The sequence below is a fragment of the Carlito syrichta genome, unplaced genomic scaffold (assembly GCF_000164805.1).
Source record: "Carlito syrichta isolate Samal-C Ts95f unplaced genomic scaffold, Tarsius_syrichta-2.0.1 Scaffold304409, whole genome shotgun sequence".
Lineage (NCBI taxonomy): Eukaryota > Metazoa > Chordata > Mammalia > Primates > Tarsiidae > Carlito > Carlito syrichta.
The window spans coordinates 186,374-211,880 of NW_007248505.1; the positions used below are offsets into that span (position 1 = coordinate 186,374).

Consider the following 25,507-nt stretch of genomic DNA (forward strand, 5'->3'; position numbering starts at 1 on the left):
CCGGAATTACAGGCATGCGCCACCACGCCCAGCTGATTTTTTGTAAAGATGAGGTCTCGCTGCCCAGGCGGGTCTCGAACCCGCAGGCTCAGGCAATTCACTCACCTCAGCCTCCCAAAGGCGTGGGATTACAGGCTGAGCCACCGAGCCCGGCTCAACACACATTTCTTGCTGAAAATTTATAAAATGCAGAAAAGCAAAGGAAATAAAAATCATATATTAATCCTGATAGATAACTACTATTAACATTTTTGGAGTACATTCCCCATTCTGATTTCTCTTCATATTTTCCCTCCAAATGTGGATAATGCTGTTCCTATTAACTAGATCTGTTTACTTAACGTATATCCTTCTTTTGACTTATAAGACTCTTTGCTTCTCATGTCACAAATGTTTTATCCAGTCAATGATTAACTTTTAAATGTACTTATGCAATATTTAATGTATAGAAGTTCTTAACTTTTATATAAGTCAATGGATTAATGTTATGCTTCATACTTTCTGCTTTTAGTATATGTTTAACAATTCTTTTCATTTAATTCCACATTTTCTGTTAGTACTTTTAATGGTTTCATTTTAACATTAAGGTTTTTAATTTCTGTAGAATTCATTTTGAATATAATATAAAGTAGGAACCTAACTTTTTCTGCCAAAATATCTTGCCCAAACCATTTAACAAAAGTTTAATCTAATCTTTCCCCTTTGATGAAAAAATGCCACCTTTATCATATGTCACATTTTTATATATTAGGATTTTTAAATCTTCATCTGAGTCACTGGTTTGTCTTTATTTTATTGTATTAGCAAGAGGTGATTTTAATTAGTGTATGTTTATAACATATTTCAACAGTGAACATGGCAAGTGCTCCCTCATTGTACTATGTTCTCAAAATGTTTTGGGAAAATGTTGCTCACTAATACTTCTGGATAAACATAAAATTCAAATTATACAACAAGGGAAAATAACATTCATAAAATGCTCTATTAAAAGCACATAGTGGCTGGGCTCGGTGGCTCAGCCTGTAATCCCAGCACTTTGGGAGGCCAAGGTAAGTGAACTGCCTGAGCATGCAGGTTCGAGACCCGCCTGGGCAACTTGGTAAGACCTAGTCACTACACTACATCAAAAATTAGCCGAGCGTGGTAGCGCATGCCTGTAGTTCCGGCTACTTGGAAGGCTGAGGCAGAAGGATCGCCTGAGCCCAGCAGGTTGAGGCTGCAGTGGCCGGGAGCGTGCCACTGTACTCTAGTCTGGGCGACAGAGTGAGACTCCAACTCAAAAAAAAAAGCATATAGTAAAATATTTTTTTATGTATAATTTAAAAAAGTTTCTTCATATAAATTCTTCGTATTCAGAATTATTAAGTTTTCAAATACTTATATACTTACAAATGGATTTTTTTCCTACTGATATTAACTAGCTTCTGCTAGGAAAACTTATAATCTATGCAAATATGTCTTATAGCTACTCTTAGTACCTTAGTACTTTATAAATATTAATTCATTTAATTCTCACAAAAATTCTAGGGGGTAGATAATACCAGTGGGCCATCTTATGGCTGAGGAGATGGAGGCATGGATTTAAGTGTCTAGAAAAAAGTCAAATAATAGATGGATATTCATCTTCATCTTGTTCTTAAATTTAGTGGAATTTTACATACCAAAATTTTATAATTTTATTTCTCCTTTAATCCATGGATTGAAATACATAGATTTAACAGCTATTATAATAGATTTAATAATATTCAACAAATTAACAATCCTGGGGTAAAGTTTATTTTAATATAATCCTGGATTGAATTTGCTACTGTTTTAAGACAGCTTAAAGAATTATCATAAGTAAGATGCCGGCACTTTTCTTTTTAAAAAATTATTTTTGTTGGTTTTGGTATAAGGAAGTTAAATGCTTATGCTTAAGCTGTCATCATCATAACACTTCACCCCAAACATCTTGAGAATAAGAACATTCTTTTACATAATCACAGTGTCATTATCACATTGAAGACAAAATTAATTCAATAATATTATCTAATACATAGCCATACTTAAATTTCCTCAACTGTAGCAAAAATGTCTTTTATAGTTCCCTCTCTACCCTGATCCAGGATTTAATAAAAGGTTGAACATTGTCTTTAGTTGTACCATCTCTTTTCTCTCTCAGCTTTGTTTTGTTTTTTATAACACTGACTTTCTTTCTTTTTTTCTTTTTTGAGTTGGAGTCTCACTCCATTGCCCAGGCTGGAGTGCCGTGGCATGCTCACGGCCACCCCAGCATCAACCTGCTGGGCTCTGGCCATCCTTCCACCTCAGCCTTCCAACTAGTTGGAACTCAGGCGCGCACTACCACCTGGCTAATTTTTTATTTGTTGTAGAGACGTGGTCTTGCCAAGTTGCCCGGGCTGGTCTCGAACCCACAGACTGAGGCAATCCATTAGACTCAGTCTCCCAAAGTGCTGGGATTACAGGCCAAGGCACTGAGCCTGGCTGACATTGACTTTCTTATAGGAAATCCCTTACTCTGTTTCATGTCTGGACTAAGATTAAATATTTTGCAAAATTACTATATAGGTGAGTTGTGTGCTTTTAAAAATATTATGTAATGAGACACATGATGTCAGAGAGCCCCCATCAACAGTGCTGTTGGCTAGCGCAGTGGCTCAAGACTATAATCCCAGCACTTTGGGAAGCCGAGGTGAGAGGACTGCCTGAGCCTGTGGGTTCGAGACCAGCCTGGGCAACATGGTGAGACCTGCCTCTACAATAAATAAATAAATAAATTAGCCGGGTGTGGTAGCATGCACCTGTAGCTCCAGCTCCTTGGAAGGTTGAGGTGGAAGGATCGCCTGCACCCAGCAGACCAAAACTGCAGTGGTCACTGCAGTCCAGCCTGGGTGACAGAGTGAGACTCCAACTCAAAACAAAAAAAAGGGCTAGACTCGGTGGCTCAGCCTGCAATCCCAGCACTTTGGGAGGTTGAGGTGAGTGGACTGCCTGAGTCCGTGGGTTTGAGACCCGACCGGGCAACTTGGCGAGACCTCATCTCTACAATAAATCAAAAATTAGCCAGGTGCAGTAGCGCATTCCTATAGTTCTAGCTACTGGAAGGCTGAGGCGGAAGGATCGCCAGAGCCCAGTAGGTCTAGAGGCTGCGGTGGCCGGGAGCGTGCCACTGCGCTCCAGTTTGGGTGATGGAGTGAGACTCCAACTAAAAAAAAAAAAAAAAAAAAATAGTGCTGCTAAATCTGACGACTGTTTAAGGTGGTTACTGCCAGATCTCTCCATAGAAAAAGTACATCATCCCTTTGTAAGACAAATAACTTCTGGGATTGAAATCTTAAAACCCATCAGTGCTAAAAATAAAAAAATAAACCGAAGGCATGTTGTTATGATAAAGATGAACCAGAAGCATTATATCTGATTGCAAAAAATAATCAGACTGGGCTTGGTGGCTCAGCCTGTAATCCCAGCACTTTGGGAGGCCGAGGTGAGTGGATTGCCTGAGCCTGCGGATTTGAAACCCATTCGGGCAACTTGGCAAGATCTTGTCTCTACAATAAATCAAAAATTAGCCGGGTGTGGTAGTGCGTGTCTATAGTTTCGGCTACTTGGAAGGCTGAGGTGGAAGGATTGTCGGAGCCCAGCAGGTCGAGGCTGCGGTGGTCAGGAGTGTGTCACCGCGCTCCAGTCTGGGCAACAGAGTGAAACTCCAACTCAAAAAAAGAATAATCAAAATATTGACATACATAGTACTGATAAGTTAAAGTAGTTCAAAATATAATTTGCAAATTTGTATTCTGAAACAATAAAAGCATTAAACATTATTTCTTTTATAATTAAAATGTGAGATAATTCTAAATACCAATTATCCTAAATTAAAAACTAGCTACAATTCAGAAACAAAAGGGTAAGTCATACTTGGATTTTACTATCTACTGATTCTGTCTTCGAAAGTCAAGATACAGATGAAGAATTCTCAAACTTTTTGGTCTAAGGATACTTTAATACTCTTAAAATTACTTAGGACCCCAAAGAACTTTTATTTATATAGGTTTTACCTATCAATATTCATTATATTAGAAATTAGAATGAAATCTATTTAAGTATATTTTAGTTCACTTGAAAATAACAGTAACAAACCATTGTATTAATAAAAACAACATACTGTTTATGAAAAACAACTATGTTTTTCAAAACAAAAAAGTGAGAAGAGTGGTACTGTTTTACATTTTTTGTGATTCTAATATCTATCTTAATAGAAGACAGCCAAATTCTCCTATCTGTTTCTACATTCATCTGTTGTGAAATATTTTTGGCTAAAGTACATGAAGAAAATCCAGCTCTGCACAGACAGATGGTTGGAAAAGAGAGGGCCTTGCCGACTCTCCAGAATGGTCTCAGAGAACCTCCAGGTAGCCTCAACCACACTTCGAACTTCTGACGTGGACCAAAGGGAATGGACTGTTTCTGAGGTTTCTTTCTTTCTTTCTTTTTTTTCTTTTCTGAGTCAGAGTTTCACTCTGTCACCCAGGTTGGAGTGCAGTGGCACGCTGCTCACGGTCATTGCATCCTCAACCTGCTGGGCTCAGGCGATCCTTCCACCTCAGCGTTCCAGGCAGCTGGAACCACAGGCATGAGCCACCACACCTGGCTAATTTTTTGTTTTATTGTAGAGACGAGGTGTTACTATGTTGTTCAGCCTGGTCTCCAACCCCTGAGTTCAGGTAATCCTCTCACCTCTGCCTCCCAAAGTGCTGTGATTATAGGCTTGAGTCACTGCGCCTGACATCCAAGGTTTCTAAGAAGACTAGGTAAAGCTTTTTTTGTTGTTGTCAAAAAGAAAAAATTCAGAAACATTTTACTGAGGAATAACAAGGTTAGTAGATATAGTACCATACTCAGTAACTTGGCAAAGTAAAAACTGAACTGATGTTTAATTTCTCTTACTGTTTTAACCCTGGAAATCTATGACTAGGTAAGAAACAGATTATAACACACTTTCTAGTAAATCATAACAAAATATTTTCATTATATTCCTAAGTTATTCGATTTTGTGATTCTGCTTTATCTTGCAGGACACCAAATTTTTCTTTTTCTCCCTTTCCCTTTCTCACCACCCAGCTGCCAAAGGGCCCTTTACCCTTCCTTTATGGCCTTTTCCATCCTCGGAAGGTGTCAGTTCACCCCTTTACATATACCAGTCTGTCTGTCTGTCTATCTATCTATCTACATATAAATATGTTTCTATAAATCTATACATACACCAGTCTCTTCAAAATTCCTGCCTGCATCTTTTCATAGCATCTGGCCCTTTAAGAAGATGTGTTTCCTTTGCTATACCTACCCTGAGACATGTGGTCTGCTCTGCCCAGTTACCTCTTTCTTTTAAAAAAAAGTAACCTTAGATTTTGACTAAAATTTAATCTTTCAGGTGCTGCTCCAATTCGCCTTCAGGTCCTTTCATTAATGTTCTTCCTGTCTTCCTCCAAAGTTTCCTCAATCTCCCTTAGTTCCCCATGGAGCTCCAGAATGGTGGGGTGGGGTAGAAGACAGGTACAGGGCTAGTGTCTGGCTTCTTCCTTTCACTCACAGCTACTCTGCAATCGAGGCACTGTCTTCAAGTAATACGGAGGGTGTAGCTCTGATAGACTTTTTTCTAGCTATGAAGTTATTTCATGTTGTGTTGGAAGATTTGGGGAAGTTGTTTATTTCGCAACCTTCTTGGCCTGTAGTTTCCCAGAAGTCTTAACATTTTATTCTTAACTTTAAATAAAAGCTATCAAGTTTTTAAAAATCAGATTTTATTGAGTGGTCTTTTACCTGAATGTTTCTTCTTGGAGCTGTTCTAATTGAGTCTGAAGCTGCAAATGTCTTCTTCCTGCTGGACTGTTAGGGTCTTCTATAGAATCAGATTGATTGAGTCTTTCCATTAATACCTGATTTTCTGCCAGCAAACTACCTTTCTCCTCTTGTAATGCTGCAACCTATTGGAATACCAGAAGATAGCAGTTATTTCCTCCAATTAAACTGGCATCAGCTCAATCACCTGTGAATTACCATTATGAACTAAAGTCTATTTTTTATTGTTTTTTTCTTGGAATGGGATGGGGAGTGTGGGAGGGTCTTGAGCAGGAGAATGACACGATGTGTCTTACATTTTTATTTTATGTCTTTACTGTTAACTTTTTTTAGAGATAAAGTCTCACTCTGTCACCCAGGCTAGAGGACAATGGCATGATCACAGCATACTGCGGCCTCGACCTCCTGGGCTCAAGTGATCCTCCTCAGTATCCAGAGCAGTTGAAACTACAACACAGGTTACTGCTTCCAGCTAAACAATTCCATTTTTAGTTTACTTAAGGGTTTTGTAACCTCTGATTTTTCCTTGTTAAAATAGCATCTTTGCTGGGTACTGTGGCTCAGGCCTGTAATCCAGAACTTTGGGAGGCAGAGGTGAGAGGATTGCCTGAGTCCAGGAGTTTGAGATCTGTCTGGGCAACTTGGCGAGACCTCGTCTCTACAGCAAATCAAAAATTAGCTGGATATGGTGGTACGCGCCTGTGGTTCCAGCTACTTGGAAGGCTGTAGTGGAAGGATCACCTGAGCCTAGTAGGTCGAGGCTGCGGTAGCCATGAGTGTTCCACTGCACTCTAGCCTGGGTGACACAGTGAGGTTTCTACTAAAAAAAAAAAGGCATCTTCTCCTTATTTTATAAATGCAGTATCTTCATTGAGGGTATTAAATAGATTAAAAAGAAAAATATCTCCTACTGCCTACAATTTCTCTACTTTCTCTAGGCTAGTTTTCTGTTTATATTGCTCCTTTTCTCTTTTATAATGTAGATTTTCCTTATATTTAGAATTAATCATGATACTCAGCATTCATGGGCTTCATTTTAGTACTTATCCACAAGAAGTCGGCCATTATCTAAATCAGAGAACTCAGAAAGGCCTAAATGAAAAGGATCTTACCCTGAATTACTAATACTTACTCAAACCTCTCTACATTTCTGCTTGTTCAGTTTCTTCAGCAAATAATCCTTTAACTTGGAACCTGGCTACAGGTCAGTCTATATACAGTGAGTGACACAGTTGAGGGGCTTACCTATTCTATGTAACATCTCTGCTGTAGCCTCATTTCAGTTTCCCCCACACTTGTGAGATTGCTCTGGGGCTCCACTACAGCAGCATCCCCTCTGCCCCCGTTGGTGCTTCTATCACTGTGTTCTTTGCTTCTTTCAGCCATCTAGCACTTTTCTAACTGCCTTTTCTTTTTCAGAGATTGATGAGATTGGCGATGTGTTGGAGTTGGCTAGAACCAAGTTAACTGTTGGATGTGTAAGAGTCTTGTGAGTTGGTTGTTAAACCATTAGTAACCTAAAATTAGTCATTGTGTGAGTATTTGTACTATGGATATTGGAAAGCACTACAAATCAGGGCTTTAAAAAAAATCTCCCTCACCCCTCCAGAGAGTCAGTTTGCTAGAATACCACAAAAATTCATGTGTGCCAATTTCTTTCTTTGTCACTTTTTTTCATGTGGGTTTATACCATTTCTAGTCATTTATTATAAATTTAATGGGGGTACAGGAAGAAAAAAAAGAAAATTAACATCTTTGCTCAGTTCATTAACTTTAACCAGAACCCTGTTTCTCTTTCTTCTTTTTTCTTTCATCAGGGTTGTATTACAGTCAAGCTGTACTGTACAGCAGCACACTAGAACACCTGGTGGCACTTAAATAGGTGGCACACAGGGCAAACCTCTCACCTGCATATCCAATTCATGGCATCTTTGAGCAATTTCTTCCTTTGCTGACAAGGCTTCATTTAGTTCCTCTGTCGCTTTCTTTAACTGGTTAGAAACAAGGATATATAAACATTTTCATATGAAGCAGCAACAATTAATAATTATGATATACAACACAGAATTAAAACACCTTTTCCCTTTTCTTTCTTGGGGTGCAGGAGAGAATCAGAAACTCTTCTGTGAGAGTTAAAAGAAGGCATCTCTAATTGAATCAACTACTTTTGGCTCTAAGTCTTGTCTTTCCTGTCCTCTGAATTTGGCTCATTTTCCATTGAGTTTTCTAACACATCTTCAATCTGGACTATGTGGTTCCAGGTAATATTAATTCTGTAATACCTGAAAAATTTTACCTTAGTAAAATGTGTATGTGCTAGAGAAATAGGGGTTTCAATTGTTCAAATACATAGCTAATGCATTTAAACACAAGTTTTTAAGTCTCATTAAACCTTTATGTTAATTTGTATAGTACCATTTTTTCAAAACAGGTTTATTTTATTCTGATTCTTTATATAAACCAAACATTCCCACATTGTATCCCATTATTATACAAATTCTAAGTTAGCAAAGTATAAAAAAATTGATTAACACAGGATGTTATTGTCTCCTTTCATGTGCCCAACCTCTTTGTGGTATAGATATTAAAAAAAAAAAAAAAATTCAAGGTAGCAACTTTAAAACCAAACACCACAAAGTAAGAGAAAGACAATACAACCTGGGTTAAAATTATAGCATGTCCTAATATTTTCCTGAAAAACATTTAGAAAACATAGAGGCAGAAATGAGAGAAGAAAGCTGAGCATGGTAGCTCATGCCTGTAATCCCAGCACTTTGGGAGGCCAAGGCTGGAGGACTGCTTAAACCCAGGCATTTGAGACCACTCTAAGCAACCCAGGCATTTGAGACCACTCTAAGCAAGTAGTGAGACCACATCTCTACAAAAATAAAAAGATTAGCCAGGCATGATGGTGAGTGCCTGTAGATCCAGTAACTTGGGTTTCAGAAGTGGAAAGATCTCCTAGTTGTGATCGTGTCACTGCATTCCAGCCTGAGTGAGAGACCCAGACTCAGAAAAGGAAGGGAGGGAGGGAGGAAAGGAACGAGAGAACACAAAGAATACAAAGATTTCTGTTCATGCACTAGAAGAGACATCCAAGATAGCTTGAACATAAAAATAGACAGTACAACTGACAGTATTTCATTAAGAAGCAGTATTTAAAAGTACAAAATAAGTTTTCCATTAAAATCATAAAAATACACTGCAGAATTATTTTAAAAGCACAGTAGTTCCCTTAGAGCATCTAATTATCTACTGATTGATTGTTTACTACTTCAAGAGGTGGAAAGGTAGGAGACATCATCAACTGATAAAGTGAAATAAAAGGTAAGATATCTTTTGCATTATATATAAATCATAGGAATAAAATCATGTCATTTGTTTGGGAATGTATCTATTGGGTTAAATGTGGCATACAGATATCACTAACAGAAAAAGAACAAATGATGATTGGAAAACAGGAATCACAATAAGTTAAAGAAAATCTATTTTAAAGTGGGTTATGCAACAGTACTTTAATACAAATACATTTAATTACAAATTATAAACTTAATTATAAGTATGTAATATTCATTAGTAAAATGGCCTAAGTTCTTAACTTTTAGGTAAAATATAAAGAATCATACCAATATATTTCATAAGTGATGTCAATGGAAACATTCTTCTCATTAACACCTGAAACTCACCCTTCTGAATCTTTACACGAATAAAAACAATACAAAATTATATACCTGTCGATCAAGGTCAACATAGGCATCATTTCCAGCAGAGACAGGAGATTCTTTACTCATTAGCTGAAATTAAGATTGAGATTATTATAACTATAAGGAAAGAGACATTCTACATAATATACATACACAACAAAATGAACACCAGACATTATAGAAATATAAAAATTAAAATGGAAACACAAATGTAAAAAGGAACATTTCTCTACACATGAAAGCAACTGCACAGCAGGAGGTGAGTGGTAGGCGAACCCCAGTGAAGCGTCATCTGTATTTACAGCCACTACCCATCTGTCACAGTACTGCCTGAGCTCTGCCACCTTGCAGATCAGCTGTGGCATTAGAATCACATAGGAGTGTGAACCCTATTGTGAACTGTGCGTGCACGGGATCCAGGTCATGCTCCTTATGATAAATAATGCCTCGTGATCTGAGGTAGAGCTGAGGCGATGATGCTAGTGCCACCTCCCATCACCCCCAGATGGGACCATTTAGTTGCAGGAAAACAAGCTCAGGGCTCCCACTGATTCTGCATTATGGTGAGTTGTATAATTATTTTATTATATATTACAATGTAATAATAATAGAAATAAAGTGCACAATAAATGTAATGTGCTTGAATCATCCCCAAATCACTCCTTGCTACCAGTCCCCTCATTACACTGGTCCATGGAAAAACTGTCATCCACAAAACCAGTCCCTAATGCTAAAAAGGTTGGGACCACTGCATTACAGCTTTTGAGTCTGGAACTTCCCCCCTCACGCTTTAGGATAACGTCTTCTTTTAAAATTACATGCCTGGTGCTTATTTTCATGGTAAGTTCAGTCACGGTAAGAATCAATTATTACTCATTCTTATAAAAAAGACAAGTCATTCAATTTAAAATATGGCTAAGCATTTTTAAACAATGACTTTTCAGTAAAAATAGCAACACTAAGTACTTATTTATTTCTAAAAGAACAAATGAAGGAAACATCAACATAAACCAAAATTAACTGCCTAATGTTTAATAACATACAAACACAATCCTATATCTTAGTCTCTCTCATACTTGTGTTACATAAAGGGTATGTGAGGATAGGGGAGGAGGGGGCAGAATTCTGATGAAGACAGCAATCGGGGCAGACTCACGGCCCCTCAATCTTCTAGTGTTTCTCTAGTGCTCTCCCTGAAGGACAAAAGGGAGAGGGACAATCAGATTGTGGGAATGTAGTGTGGTGGTGCAAACCTGTAGTTTCAGCTACTCAAGAGGCTGGAGCATTAGGATTGCCTGAGTCCAAGAGTTTGAAGCTACAGTGTGCTATGGTCACGCCTGAGGACAGCCACTACACTCCAGCCTGGGCAACACAGCAAGACCCTTGTCTCTTAATAAAACAAACATGTGGATGTACTGTCAAGAAATCCCATGATTCCAGCAGCACCTCTCAATAAAAATCTAGGTATTCTACTCTGAGTAAAACCTTCTCTCATTCCAGACCTCTCCATTCAATGAAACCTGGTCCATCTATTCCTCGATGTCAGTGAGGCTTCCAGGCCTCATCCTTCTGTACCTTCTCCTTGTTCTTCAGTCTTAACCCATCACTGTTTCACTTTCTTCCTCACTTTGCCTAGACTCTGGTGAACATGACAGTTTTGCCTGCCCAAAGTTCACTCCTATTCCCTCTGCTAACATCACTACCTTAATTTTGGGAATCTCACCCTTCCTACTTTAGAGTCCATGGTTCCCCAATTGTTTATTAATCAATTACCTTCTCTAGATTTCATGTCCTATCACCTCAATGACTTTTGTCAGTATTCACAATTCTCTCTCTCTTTTTTTTTTTGAGAAAGCAGGATTTATTGAGAGGACAGAAAAGGTCCCACAGCGGGAGGGGACCCGAAGGGGTTGTCCTCAACTCTCTTTTTACCAGCAAAATCTCAATCCAAGATCAATCAAAAAGTTAATCCAACTACCTATCTCTTCTAGCCATATGCCCTGACTGCTAAGTATAGTCGTTTCTCAGTATATGTGGAGGATTAGTCCCAGGACCCTGGAGTATAGCAAAATCTGCACACACTCAAGTCCTGCAGTCAGCCCAGCTGAACCCGCATATACAAAAAGTCAACCCTTGATGTATGCAGGTTACCCATTCCACAAAGACTGCACTTTCCATTTGTATTTGGTTGAAAATCTGCATTTTAGTGGTCCTGTGCAGTTTAAACTTATGTTGTTCACAGGTCAACTGCATTAAGTAAAAATTTTTTAAATCCACAAAACTGGTGTCACTATTTTTTTTTTTTTTTGAGTTGGAGCCTCACTCTGTCGCCCAGACTAGAGTGCAATGGCCGCTCCCACTGCAGCCTCGACTTGCTGGGCTCCGGTGATCCTTCCACCTCAGCCTTCCACGTAGCTGGAACTACAGGCAGGCGCTATCACGCCCGGCTAGTTTTTTGATTTATTGTAGAGGTGAGGTCTCGCCTGCCCAGGCGGGTCTCGAACCCGCGGGCTCAGGCAATCCACTCACTTCAGCCTCCCAAAGGCACGGGATTAAAGGCTGAGCCACCGAGCCTGGCTTGGTGTCACTATTAATAGACAGTTTCCAATTTCAACTGGGCCACCCACATCAAAATTGCCTGAAAAGTATAGCCAGCAGTCTATTTTTCTTACAGACTACTCTAACCTTTTCTACTTCTCAAACCCCACTAACTTCCCCTCCACTCTCCACTAGACAATCCTGCCTCCAGATCAGATTTCCCCAGTTCCCTAAACCCTAATTTACAACACTAATGACAGGCAGGCTCACCCCTTCTTTCTTCATTCCTGTTATAACACAAGAACTACACATTTCTGTTTTCGCCCAAGGGTAATACCATACATGGGCTCTTAACTTTATCTCTTCTAGCTTCTCAAAGACCCTGTTCCATTTATTATCAATCCTCTCATATCTCAACCACTATCTCTTTCTCAGGGCTTCTTTCTATTAGCATGTAAATAGTTAAAAGACCACCATTTACTTGAATAAACATTTCTCAAAAGATAGGAATGGCCAATAAGCACATAAGAAGATGCTCTACATCATTAGTCATTAAATCAAAACTACAATGAGATACTACTTCATACCCACTAGGATGGCACTTATCAAAAAGATGTGAGAATATGGAGAAATCAGAACACTAGTGCACTGCTGGTGAGAATGTAAAATGGTGCAGCCGCCGTGGAAAACAGGTTGGTGTTTCCTCAGTTAAATGTAGAATTATCATATGACTCAGCAATTCCAATTCTGGATATATATCCAAAAGATGTGAAAACAGATGTTAGAAAAATATGCACTCATGTTCATAGCAGCATTATTAGTAACAGCCAACAGGTGGAAATAACCCAAATGTCCACCAACTGATAAATGGATAAGCAAAATGTAGGTATAATACAATGGGATATTATTCAACCATAAAAAGAAACAAAGTAATGATACATGCTACAACAAACCTTGAAAGCATTATGCTAAATGAAAGAAACCAAACACAAAAGGCCACATATTATATGATTCCATTTATATAAAATATTCCAAATAGGCACACCCACAGAGACAGAATGCAGATTACTGGTTGCCTGGGTCCTGAGGAAAGAGGAAATGTGGAGTGACTGCTTAGTGGGTAAAGTTGCCTTTTGCAGTGATGAAAAAGTTCTTAAATAAATAGTGGTAATGTCTGCACAACATGGTAATGCACTAAAATGTCTTGAATGGTAAATTTTATGTTATGTGTAATAAACTACAATTTAAAAAGTCAGTCAGTAGTCCCTGAATAAAAACATAAGCAGAATATGCCTTAACAATAAAAAAGAGTACCATCTAACAAAAGTTCTTCTCCAATTCCATAATTTACACAGCTGTCCCCTTGCCTTCCCCAGGTCCAGTTGCCAACTCCACTGACTTTCAAATTTGTCCACTTCTCTCCATCCCAAATGCCTTAACCTAGTTCAGGCTCCACTAGTCTTCACTGGAGAATTACCAAGGTCTCTTAATTGGTCTCCTCTCTTTTCCCTAGGCTTGTTTTCCTCCAATCTATTCTTCCCCATTGCACAATTTTCTCAAATACAGACCTCAATGTATTTTCTCCTTGATATATTCTCCTCAACGTATTTTCTCATTGATTTCCAAAATTATAACTCATAGCACAACTTCCTAATGCTCTAATAATCTTATGTCTCTTATATCATCTCCGAGTGCTTCCTACTTCACACCATTGGCTACAGGCATTCTTCTTTCAATGCCTGCATCATGCCATGCAGTTCTTGCTCTCTCTCACTTCCTAGCATTGAGAACAATGTGCCTCCATTCCTGCATATCATCCTGAGCACTTGGCCTGGCTTCCTCTGAAAAGCCTTACCTAATTCCTTGAAAGAGGAATTAAGTGCTCCCTTCAAGTGCCCCTATATTTTTTCCTATCACAGTACTTTGCATACTATATTTGAAATGCTAATTTAACCATTTCCACTGTGAGATTTAGGCTTTGTGAGGCAAGAGACTACATCTGTCTGTCTCATAGTTGTCTCTGGTGCCTACAACAGTGCCTGGTGGATAGTGGGTACTCAATAAGTATTTGCTAAATGAACAAAATGAGTATATACATAATAGACATATAATCTATTACAAACCTAATTGAGATTTTATTGTACATAAAATTTTAAAACTTGTTCTGTTCATGTGACATTTAAAATTTTTCCCTCTGTCCTAAGATACCCTTTTTTCCCCATATTTTTTTTAATCAGGTACATAATACTCCATTGGATGGAGGCACCATAATTTAAACATTAGTTTACCAATGAATATACATTGTTTTCACATTGCTGTTAATATAAAATAATCTCATAAACATTATTGTACCTAATCTTGGTCTGATTTTTAAAATAATTCCTTGGGATAGAGTAACATTATAAAAATCACTTGGTCACAGATTTTAATTTAAAGTATTTCTGACCAGGCATGGTGGCTCACACCAGTAATCCTGGCACTTTGAGAGGTGGAGGCAAGAAGATCGCTTGAGTCCAGGAGTTTAAGACCAGACTAGGCAACATAGCGAGACCTCATCTTTTCAAAGAAATTAAAAAACAATAAAATAATTAGCTGGGCGAGGCGGCAAATGGCTATAGTCCCAGCTACTTGAGAGACTGAGGTGGAAGGATCACCTAAGCCCAGGAGATGGTAGCTGTGGTGAGCTATAATCATGCCTGGGCAACAGAGTGAGACACTAATGCAAAAAACAAACAAAAAATTCCTGATTATAGATACAACACCCGTTATTATAGAAAATATAGAAAAGAGTAAAGAACATTCAACTGGTGGAGAAAGTTAACATTATGGCAAGATTCTTTGTTTTCACTCATCTTAATTTTTACCTTTCACAGAAATGGGATCAAACTGTTCATGTGCTTTATATCCTACTTTTTTATAACCTTGTATAAAAGCTTTCCTTTCTGTTATTAAATATTTTCAAAAATATGCTTTAATACCTATAATATGCCAATATATTATTATACAATAATAAGTTTATCCATTCCCCTATTGCTGGGTAGTTAGGTTATTTTTAACATTTCAGTACTATAAAATAATACTGACACAAACTGTCTTAAGGTGATACAGCACAATGGTTATAGGTATGGGTTCTGGATTCAGACTGTTTAGATCTGAGCTCTGACTCTGCCACTGCTTCATGTCAACTTCAGCAAGTGACACAAACTCTATGCCTCAGTTTCCTTTTATAAAATGAGGACAGTAACAATATATACCTCACAGGACCGCAGTACATTTTTTCAATTTTTTATTGTGGTAAAGTGTATACAACAAAATTGCCATTGTAACCATTTTTAAGTGTAAATTCAGTAGCATTAATTAGAATTGTAAATGAGATAACAGATGTAAATTGCTTAGTAACAGCACTATCTAGCACATAACAGATGCTGGATAAATGCTCATTACTACTATTATTATGTATCTTTGTATTTCACATGTCTTTAAGATAAATTCCTAAAAGTAGAATTACAAGACCAATTACAGTGAGGCAGAACCGTTAGTGGTCCTCCTATCCCCCCACCTTGTTTAGTAACAGATTGCAAATTTTGGCTGTGTCCATGAGTAGCTGAAATAAGAGCCATATTAACCAGGCTCCCCCTTCTGGTTATTTGAGTAATAGCTGGTTAATGGGAGTGAGAATTCTTGCAACTTTATTCACAGGAAGTGGATAGCCAACCCTTCCTCCAATTCTTCTAGCTGGCTGGAAATGTGAATGTGACAGCTGGGGCATGAGAAGGCATGGCTGGATCACTAGGTGGGACTCTTGTATTGAGAACAGCACAGCAATAAGTTAGGGTTCCTGCTGACTAGGGTCTCCAACCAACCTAGGACCACTTAAGAGCAAATGAAACATATTCTACTTGGGTAAACATCATTTTGGCTCAGCCTGTAATCCTGTGCCTTTGGGAGACTGAAGTGAGTGGATTGCCTGAGCCCGCGGGTTCGAGACCCGCCTGGGCCGCGAGACCCCATCTCACAATAAATCAGAAAAAATCAGCCGGGCGTGGTAGCGCATGCCTGTAATTCCGGCTACTTGGAAGGCTGAGGCAGAAGGATTGCCGGAGCCCAGCAGATAGAGGCTGCGGTGGCCGGGAGCGGCCACTGCACTCCACTCTGGGCAACAGAGTGAGACTCCAACTCAAAAAAACCCCACAAAAAACAAAAACCAAAAAAACAAAGAAAACATCATTTTGGTATTTTAACCAACCAAATCTGATCTTATATGATATAAAAGGGCATAACATTGTAAAGAGATATATTCCTACCAGCAGTGCTGATTACAAATAGATCAATGTTTAAAATGCTTTGCTTTTGATTTTAGTTTTTAGAGACAGGGTCTTACTATATTTCCCAGGCTGTACTCAAATTCCCAGGCTCAAGTGATCCCCTGCCTCAGCCTCCCCAGCAGCTGGGATTATAGGCCCACAACACTACACCCAGCTAACTAAGCTTTGCTATTTGAAAGGTTCTGTGTAGTAAAAAATTTGACTGGCTTTTGTCCCCAGGTCCTGGGAGGTGATCTCCAAATATCTAGAATTTCCCTAGTGATAGGAATGTCTTTGTTATTCATGGTGGGCTCCTAGAGAGTTTAAACTAAGGAGATGACTCCAGGTGGGGACTGGCCAGGCCAGCCGTACCACATAACTAAAGGTTTAGGGCTTCTAGCCACTTGATATCAGCCTGACCTCTGGGGACCAAGGGAGGGGGGTGGAAATTGATTTCAATATCATGGTCAATAATTCAAATAATCATACCTATGTAATGAAACTCCAATAAAGCCTCTGGGCATAAAAGCTGAAGAGAGCTTCCCTAATTGGCAACACTATATTGTCACACTGATGTGCTCAGAGGCTAATGAGTCCTGATTTCATGGAGTGGAAACAACAGAAACGGCATTGGGACCCTCCCAGACCTCACTCTGCATTTTTTGGCTAAACAAAACAATTCAGGAACTCATTTAACTTGCTTTGTGTCTATCTGCTATAACAAATCTTATCATTTCTGAGTTCTGTGAGTCATTCTAGCAAGTTATAGAACTTGAGGGGATAGTGGGAATCCCTGAATTTGTAGACAGTGAGTAAGGTGTGAGGATGGGCCGAGATTCCTGAATTTAAGGCCGTCTCTGAAGTGAGAGCAGTCTTGTAGAGGATGATGCCCTTAATTTTTGAGGCTTGGCCCAATACTGAATAGTTGATGTCAGAAGTTATTACAAAAAGATTTTTAAAAAACACAACTTCATCTTAATTTGCATTTAATTTGGCATTTTTCATGTTTGTATTTTTTCTATATTAGTTGCACACTCATATCCTATACACAGTTTTGTATTTCTCTTAAGGTTTCTTTCAGTGTTTTTATGATTAAAAAATTCTCACATCCTGAAATCAACCAGCTATTAGTTTCTATTTCATTTTTAATTTTATAGTTTTATGTTTCCCATTTAAAATAAATATTAATCTAAAAACTGCTTTGGGTATGGTTGGAGTTGAAGATCCATTTCTGCCAAACAGGACACCAGCATTAAGTATGAAGAAGACAGCTGGTTAAAGACAGATATTATTTATCAATAGCCTTAGAAATGAATGTCTACTATTCCTAGTTCATTAAGAGCACTTTAAAAAACCAAGAATAGTTATATCTATACCTACAAAATAAATGCTTAAGATTTAAATAAAAATGAGAAATCTAAAAGTATACGATTTATAAAAAATAACATATCATAAACGTAAAGAAAAAAATTCTTTAAAAATGAGTAGAAGAATCTCTTCATGAAACAACTACTTCTAGTAGCAGGACCCACAGTGGTTGGGCTCTCATGGACTACCAATCCCAGGGGAAGGAGAAGTACAATCTAACAGAGAAGAACCCTGTGGAATAAAAACATTTTTCAGAAAATCCCACAGAAGGGTTTTATTGTTGCCACCCCAACAGTAGCAACCATATGCAACTAAAACACAACACAATATAACAAAACAATAAAAAGAGAAAAATCTGTCCTCACATAAGAGAAAGAACCACTGAAAAAACACCAGCAATCCTCAAAGCTTAATGAGCCATTACCCACAAAAGGACCTCCCAGATCCCAAGCAATGGATCCCATCTAGAACAATCTGTCTCTAATGACAGACTACTTACACTAATTAAACTGAAAGAGGACATATATAGGTATACAATTATAGTCAGAGGCTTAATATCCCACTAAAAGTCTTAGACAGACCATTGAGGTAAAAAATGAAATCTGGAATCTTAACACTCAACCAATTGTACCTAATAGATACCTATAGAATACTTCACCCAACAACCATGGAATACACATTTTGTTCATCAGCACATGGAACACACTCCAAGATCAACTATATTCTCAGGCATAAATCAAGCATGAACAAAGTTCAAAAGGTTGAAATCATATCAAGCATTTTCTTAGACTACAGAAGAGTAAAAATAAGTATTACCACCAACAGGAACCCCTTAAAACACACAAATACAGAATTCAGACTATGGGTGGCAAAAACTGCCAAGGAAAGCCATGAGAAGATGGACACACAGACCACCAAGACAACAAAAGTGGAAGAAATAAAAGCTGAGCTGGCCAATATTGGAAAGGTCCCATCTTAACTCCTGGAAATGAAGAAAACTATTCTGCAATTTCATAGCACAATGACAGAATCGACCAGGCAGAGGAAAACATCTCAGAGCTTGAGGATCTAACTACTGAACTAACTCAGTCCAACAAAAACAAGGAGAGAGCCTCAAGAAGCATAAGCAAAGCCTACTAGAGGTTTGGGGTTATATAAAAAGACCAAATTTATGGTTGACTGGCATCTCTGAGAGAGAAGGAAAAACTGAGAACACCATGAAACAAGTCTTCCCAGAGGTCATCCAAGAAAATTTCTCCTATCTCATTAGAGAGGCAACCATGCAGACACAAGAGATCCGGTGATACATAAGAAGACTATCCCCTAGACTCATAATATTCCATCTCCACAAGGTAAGCATGAAAAAAAAAAAACCAAACCCCCCAAAACCATAAAGGTAACTAGTGAGAAGGTACAGACCACCTACTGAGGAACACTCATCAGAATTGCAGCAGACTTCTCAGCAGAAGTCCTACAAGCCAGAAGGGACAGGGGTACCATCTTTAACATTTATTCTTAAAGAAAAGCAATTTGAGCCAAGAATTTCCACCCCACTGAGCTAAGTTTCATCAATAAAAGAGAATTAAAATCCTTTCCAAACTTCCAACCCCTAAGAGAATATGCCACCTTCAGACCAGCCCTTCAGGAGTTGCTTAACAGAGTTCTAAGCATAGAAACAAAAGAACAATTCCACCCATTGCTAAAGCACAGGCAAGCACAGAGTTAACAGACTATACAGATCAACCAAGAACCTAAAAGTGAAGCAAACTTTTAGTAGTAATATGTCAGGAATAAAACCCAACATATCAATAATTAACTTAAACGTGAATGGACTGAATGTACCAATCAAAACGTATAGAGTGGTAAACTGGATAAAGAAACATGATCCAACTTTGTGCTGCCTTCAGAAACCCATTTCACTACAAATGACATCCAGAGACTTAAGGTAGAGGGTTAGAGAAAGATCTTCCATGCAAATGAAAAACAAAAAAGGGTAAGAGTAGCTATCCTAATAAAAGACAGAACAGACTTTAACCAATAAAAGTGAAAAAGAACACCGAAGGAAACTACATAGTGATAAAAGGCTCGACCCAACAGCAAGAAATATCCATCTTGAATAAATAGACAAAAAACATAGGAGTACCCAGATTTATAAAACAATTACTAATTAAACTAAGAGAGGACATGCATAGCCATACAATTATAGTCAGAGACTTTCATATCCCACTAAAAGCCTTAGACAGACCATTGAAGTAAAAACTACCAATGATATCTGAATCTTAACTCAACACTCAACCAATTATACCTAATTGGCATCTACAGAACACTTCACTCAAACCACAGAATACACATTCTTCTCATCAGCACATGGAATATACGCCAAGATTGACCACATTCTCAGGCATAAATCAAGCATTAGCAAATTTCAAAAAGTTGAAATCATATCAAGTATCTTAGACTATAGTGGAATAAAAATAAGTATACTACCAACAGGAACACCCTAAACATACAAATAAATGAAAATTAAACATGCTTCTAAATGATTTTGGGTTAAGACGGAAATCAAGGCAGAAATAAAAAGATTCCAGGAAATAAATTTAAAAACAGACACACAGCATACCAAAATCTTTGGGATATCAAGAAAGTGGTGCTGAGAGGGAAGTTTACAACACTGCATGCACATATCAAGAAAATAGAGGGATCTCAAGTAAACAGCCTAACGTTACACCTAAAGGAGCTGGAAGGGTCAAGGGCAATCCAATCCTGGACTTAGCAGAAAAACTAAAATTATTAAAATAAAGTCACAGCTGAAGGATTATTCAGTCAAAAAAAACCACAGAGAGGATCAAAGAGACAAAGAGCTAGTTATTTGAAAGAATAAGTAAGATTAACAGACCCATGGCCAGAATGACCAAAAAAAAAAGAGAGAGAGAGAGAGAGAAAGTCTGAATAAACACAATTAGAAACAAAAAAGGCATTGTCGCAACAGATCCTGAAGAAATTCAAAAGATCACCAGAGACTACTATGAACATCTGTATGCAAATACACTACAAAATCTAGAGAAAATATAGGAATTCCTGGCATCATATAACCTCCCAAGATTGAGGCAGGAAGAAATGGAAACCCTGAACAGACCAATAACAATACAAGAAATTGACTCAGTTATAAAAAACCTTCCCACCACAAAAAAGCTTTGGGCCTGTTGAATTCTACAAGACATACAAGGAAGAGCTGATACTAATTCTATTGAAAGTATTCCAGGCAATTGAGAAGAAAGAAATTCTCCCTAGCTCATCCTATAAAAACCAATATCATCCTAATACCCCAAAATGGCAAAGACCCAACAAGGAATGAAAACTACAGGCCAATTTCCCTAATGAACCCAGATACAAAAAAAAAAATATCAACAAGATTCTGTCAAATTGTCTCCAGCAACACATTTCAAGGATCAACCATCATGACCAGGTGGGCTTTATTCCTGGGATGAATAGCTGGTTTCACATACATAAATCAATAAACGTAATCTATTACATAAAAGGTGTTAAACAAAGAACCACATGTTATTTCATTAGTGTCCCTTCTTGATAAAAACCCTTGAACATCTGGGCATGGAAAGAACATTCCTCAAAATAATAAGAGCCAGCTATGACAAACCTGCAGCCGCATTATAGTTAATGGGCAGAAACTGGAAGCATTCCCTCTAAGAACTGAAACTAGATAAGGATGCCCACTCTCATTCCTCCTATTCAACTTAGGAAGTCCTAGCCAGAGTAATCAGGCAGTAGAAAAAAATCAGGGGCATCCAAATAGGAAAAGAGTTAAGTTATCCCTCTTTGCAGATGATATGACTCTATACCTGGAAAACCAGAGTCTGTTAAAAGCTCCTTGCACTGATAAACAACTTTAGTAAAGTTTCAGGATACAAAAATCAATGTGCAAAAACAGTTGCATTTCTATACATATCAACAAGAATCAGGCTGACAACCAAATAAAAAACACAATCTCATTCACAATAGCCACAAGAAAAACAAAAAAACTTGGTATCCACCTAACCAAAGAAGTGAAAGAAAAACCTCTACAATGAGAACTACAAAACACTGCTCAAAGAAATCAAGAATGATACAAATGGAAAAACATTCCATGCTCATGGATTGGAAGAATCAATATCAATAAGATCATCAAGATGTCCATTTTACCCAAGGCAATCTACAGATTTAACACAATTCCTATCAAATTGCCAGCATCATTTTTCACAAACCTAGAAACGACAATACCAAAATTCATATGGAAGTAAAAAAGAGCCCAAATAGCTAAAACAATCCTCAACAAAAGAACAAAGCTGGAGGCATAACACTTCCAGACTTCAAACATTACTACAAGGCTACAGTAACCAAGACAGCATGGTATCAGTACTAAAATAGACAAAGACCAATGGAACAAGACAGAGAATCTGGAAATAAACCTTCAACCAACTCATCTTCGACATGCTGAAGAAAATAAATTTTAAGGAAAAGAAACCGTATTTAGCAAATGGTGCTGGAAAAACTGGTTAACCACATGCATAAAAATGAAGCAGAACCCCTACCTCATCACCATATACAAAAATTAACTCAAAATTAATCAAGGACTTAAATTTAAAACTTCAAACTATAAAAATCTTAGAAGAAAACTTAGGGAACACTCTCTTGAACATCGCAGTAGACAATTAAAGGCCAAGACATCAAAAACAGATACAGCAAAAGCTAAGATGGACAGGTGGGACCTTATCAAACTAAAAAGTTTTTGCACAGCAAAAGGAACCATCAAGAGAATAAAGAGAAAACCCATGGAATGGAAAAAAAAAATATTTGAAGCTATGCATTTGAATAAGGCCTAAACATTCAGGAACTCAAACTGACAGGAAAAAAAACAACCCCATTAACAAGTGGGCAAAGAACATAAACAGACACTTCTCACAGGAAGACATATAACCAGCCAACAAACATATGAAAAAAAGCTCAGCCTCACAAATCATCAGAGAAATGCAAATCAAAACTACAGTGAGATACCACCTACCACTAGTAAGGATGGCTATCATTAAAAAGCCAAAAAAACAACAGGCGTTGGCGAGGTTGCAGAGAGAAGGGAACACTTCTATACTGTTGGTGGGAATGCAAGCTAGTTCAACCTTTCTTTGTGTGAAGCAGTGTGGAATTTTCTCAAAGAACTAAAAATTGAGCTGTCATACAAACTAGCAATCCCACTTCTGGGAATATACCCAAAGGAACATAAATCACTCTACCAAAAAGATACCTGCACACATATATTCATTGCAGCACTATTCACAATAATAAAAACATGGAACCAACCCAAAGGCCCATTAAAAGTGGACTGGATAAAGAAAATGTGGTACATATACATGATAGAATATTATGCAGCCATAAAGAACAAAATCATGTCCTTTGAAGCAACATGGATGCAGTTGGAAATCATCACTCAAAGTAAACTATCAGAGAAAGAAAAAAATGAATATTTTACTCTCTCACTTATAAGTGGGCCCTGATCACAGGTCATGTGAGTGTAAAGATGGGAACAACAGATGCTGGACATTGCTAAAGGAAGGAGGAAAGAAGAAGGGATAAGGAGCACACAACCACACACTGGGTACCAGGTCCATTACTAGGGGTGAGAGGGCTTCCTAAAGCCCAAACTTCATCAGTGTGCAATTTACTTATGCAGTAGATCCTCACATGTACCTTACAACTCAAAAACTAACTAACTAAATAAATACATAAACAAATGTTCCTACTTCTGTTATTTATACTCAGGTTCAATTTTTTTTCCCTTTTCACAGGCTATAAGCACAAAGCTCCAACATACCTCTTGAATGGCTGTCATGACAACATGTTGAACAGATTCCTCCATCATCATTATGGCTTGGATGTACTCTGAAAATAAGAACAACCTGGAATGTCACTGTTCAAGTTAAAGATGGTCAAAGGAGTCAAGGTTAACACTTCAAAAATACTTATAAGTAGTTTCTATGTTTGACTTTTCCTCAAACACGGTTAAATATACTGCCATAGGTAAAGTCTGAAAATCACACCATCTTTCCTTAAGATGATGCTTTTCCCTTCCACCATTCCTTCTAAAGTTGAGGCTACAACTGCAAACAATGTGAATGCAGTATCAGCATGAGTGTGTGTCAACATAAAACAATGAAATGGTAAAGCATAAAGCCAGGATGGAAAGACTCCATATTACTTTTTTACTAAAACTTAAAAATTATCTTTCACATTATTCTTTGCTACATGGTTAAAAAAAAAACTTTGAAGTCTGTGCTTTATTCTCATGTGACATTGAAGCACTGAACTATATATAATTCCTAACTTAATAAAAACGTGATGAAGCTGAAAGCCACTTAGGACAAAAACTGCAATGGATTATAATAGAAATTGATACCATAGCTAAAGAAATGTTGCATAATACTGGGCTTTAAAACATTGACTCACATATCTAAGTCAAAGCAGCAACTTCATCATCCTCATTCTTACCACTGCAGAAAAAGAAAAAGATCTCTTTGCTATTAGTAGTGACAAAGTTGAAAATAATTTCTTGAATTCTAAAAAAGCCTGGAATTCGTTTTCATTATTTCCAAATTCAACAACAAATGGATAACAAAAAGTAGCATTAAGCATTAAAAAAAAAAAAAATCAACAGGATAGGTGAATTCCAACAAATATGGTAAATATGCTTCAAGAAAAAACATGTAAAAGGGTGAATTAGGAAATTTTAGCCCCAACCTGCCTCTCCAATTCCTTATATCCAAATAACATATATCAAAAATTTTTCTCAGCCCTTGAAGGGGTCTTACTGTGAAAATGTCAAAGCAATCTTTTGACAAAGAAATTCATGTATTTGAAGTGACATACTATCCTCTGTCCGACAGGAAATTTGTTTACAAAAAAAAAAAAAGAAGGTATTTTAACAACACTATTAAATTCTGACAGTATGGCATTCTGGTGGTTAATGCCAAAGGTTTAAATTTACCAAAAACATGATTTTAAGGAAGTACTGTCCTAAGGATACTTGTACCCAATCAAGTGTTTGGTTACACATAACAAATACATACAATATAGACCAATGATAGGAATATATGGTAACTCAATCACTATGGTCAAAAAAGAGTTATTTTCACCTGATCTCAATTTTTTGTTTTTATTTCTTTGTGAGGATCATACCATGAGTGCTGAAGTACAGCAAGGGAACTGTTAGGTGCCCTGTTCAAAGGTATCAAACACAGAATACAAAGGCTATGGAGAAACTAGCGCAGCTGGGATGACTAAGCAGCCCTCAAAATAAGACTAAACATGGAAAAGAAGCAGCAGCAGCAGCACTGATAATGGGGAAGGAAAGCATAATGGCAGCCTACTGAAAGTGAAGGGAGTAACAGTGAACTCAGGAGGTGAAGGGTTAGTAGGTGTGAGAGGGGAAGCGTTAGTTAAGAAGCGGTGTTGCCACGTCAAGGCCCTTCCCCGCGAACACCGTAAAATGCTAAATGGTAAAATGAGGATGAAAACTACATTAATGTACATTTTTAAATAAAAAAATAATTTACAAGTCTTTAAAGTCCAAAATATAACTGTATGCTACTACTGGGTGCACATCTATGAAGCAATGCTGGAACATGAGGTGTGTTATGTAAGGGAGTTTTATCCTGAAACTTTAGCTATTCAAAATTCATAGCAGAATTCGGC

At 37.7% G+C, this 25,507-nt stretch overlaps 1 protein-coding gene across 1 annotated transcript in view; it reads right to left on the minus strand.

Annotated features, from left to right (window-relative positions):
* Positions 1–25,507, minus strand: part of HOOK3 (hook microtubule tethering protein 3) — a 111,939-nt gene that overhangs the window by 49,145 nt on the left and 37,287 nt on the right. The window contains exons 5-8 of the mRNA XM_021713288.1: positions 23,631–23,698; positions 9,588–9,650; positions 7,764–7,847; positions 5,818–5,981 (exon numbers count right to left, since the gene is read on the minus strand). Of these exons, the coding sequence (XP_021568963.1) occupies positions 5,818–5,981; positions 7,764–7,847; positions 9,588–9,650; positions 23,631–23,698 (379 nt within the window). The remainder of the gene's footprint in view (positions 1–5,817; positions 5,982–7,763; positions 7,848–9,587; positions 9,651–23,630; positions 23,699–25,507) is intronic.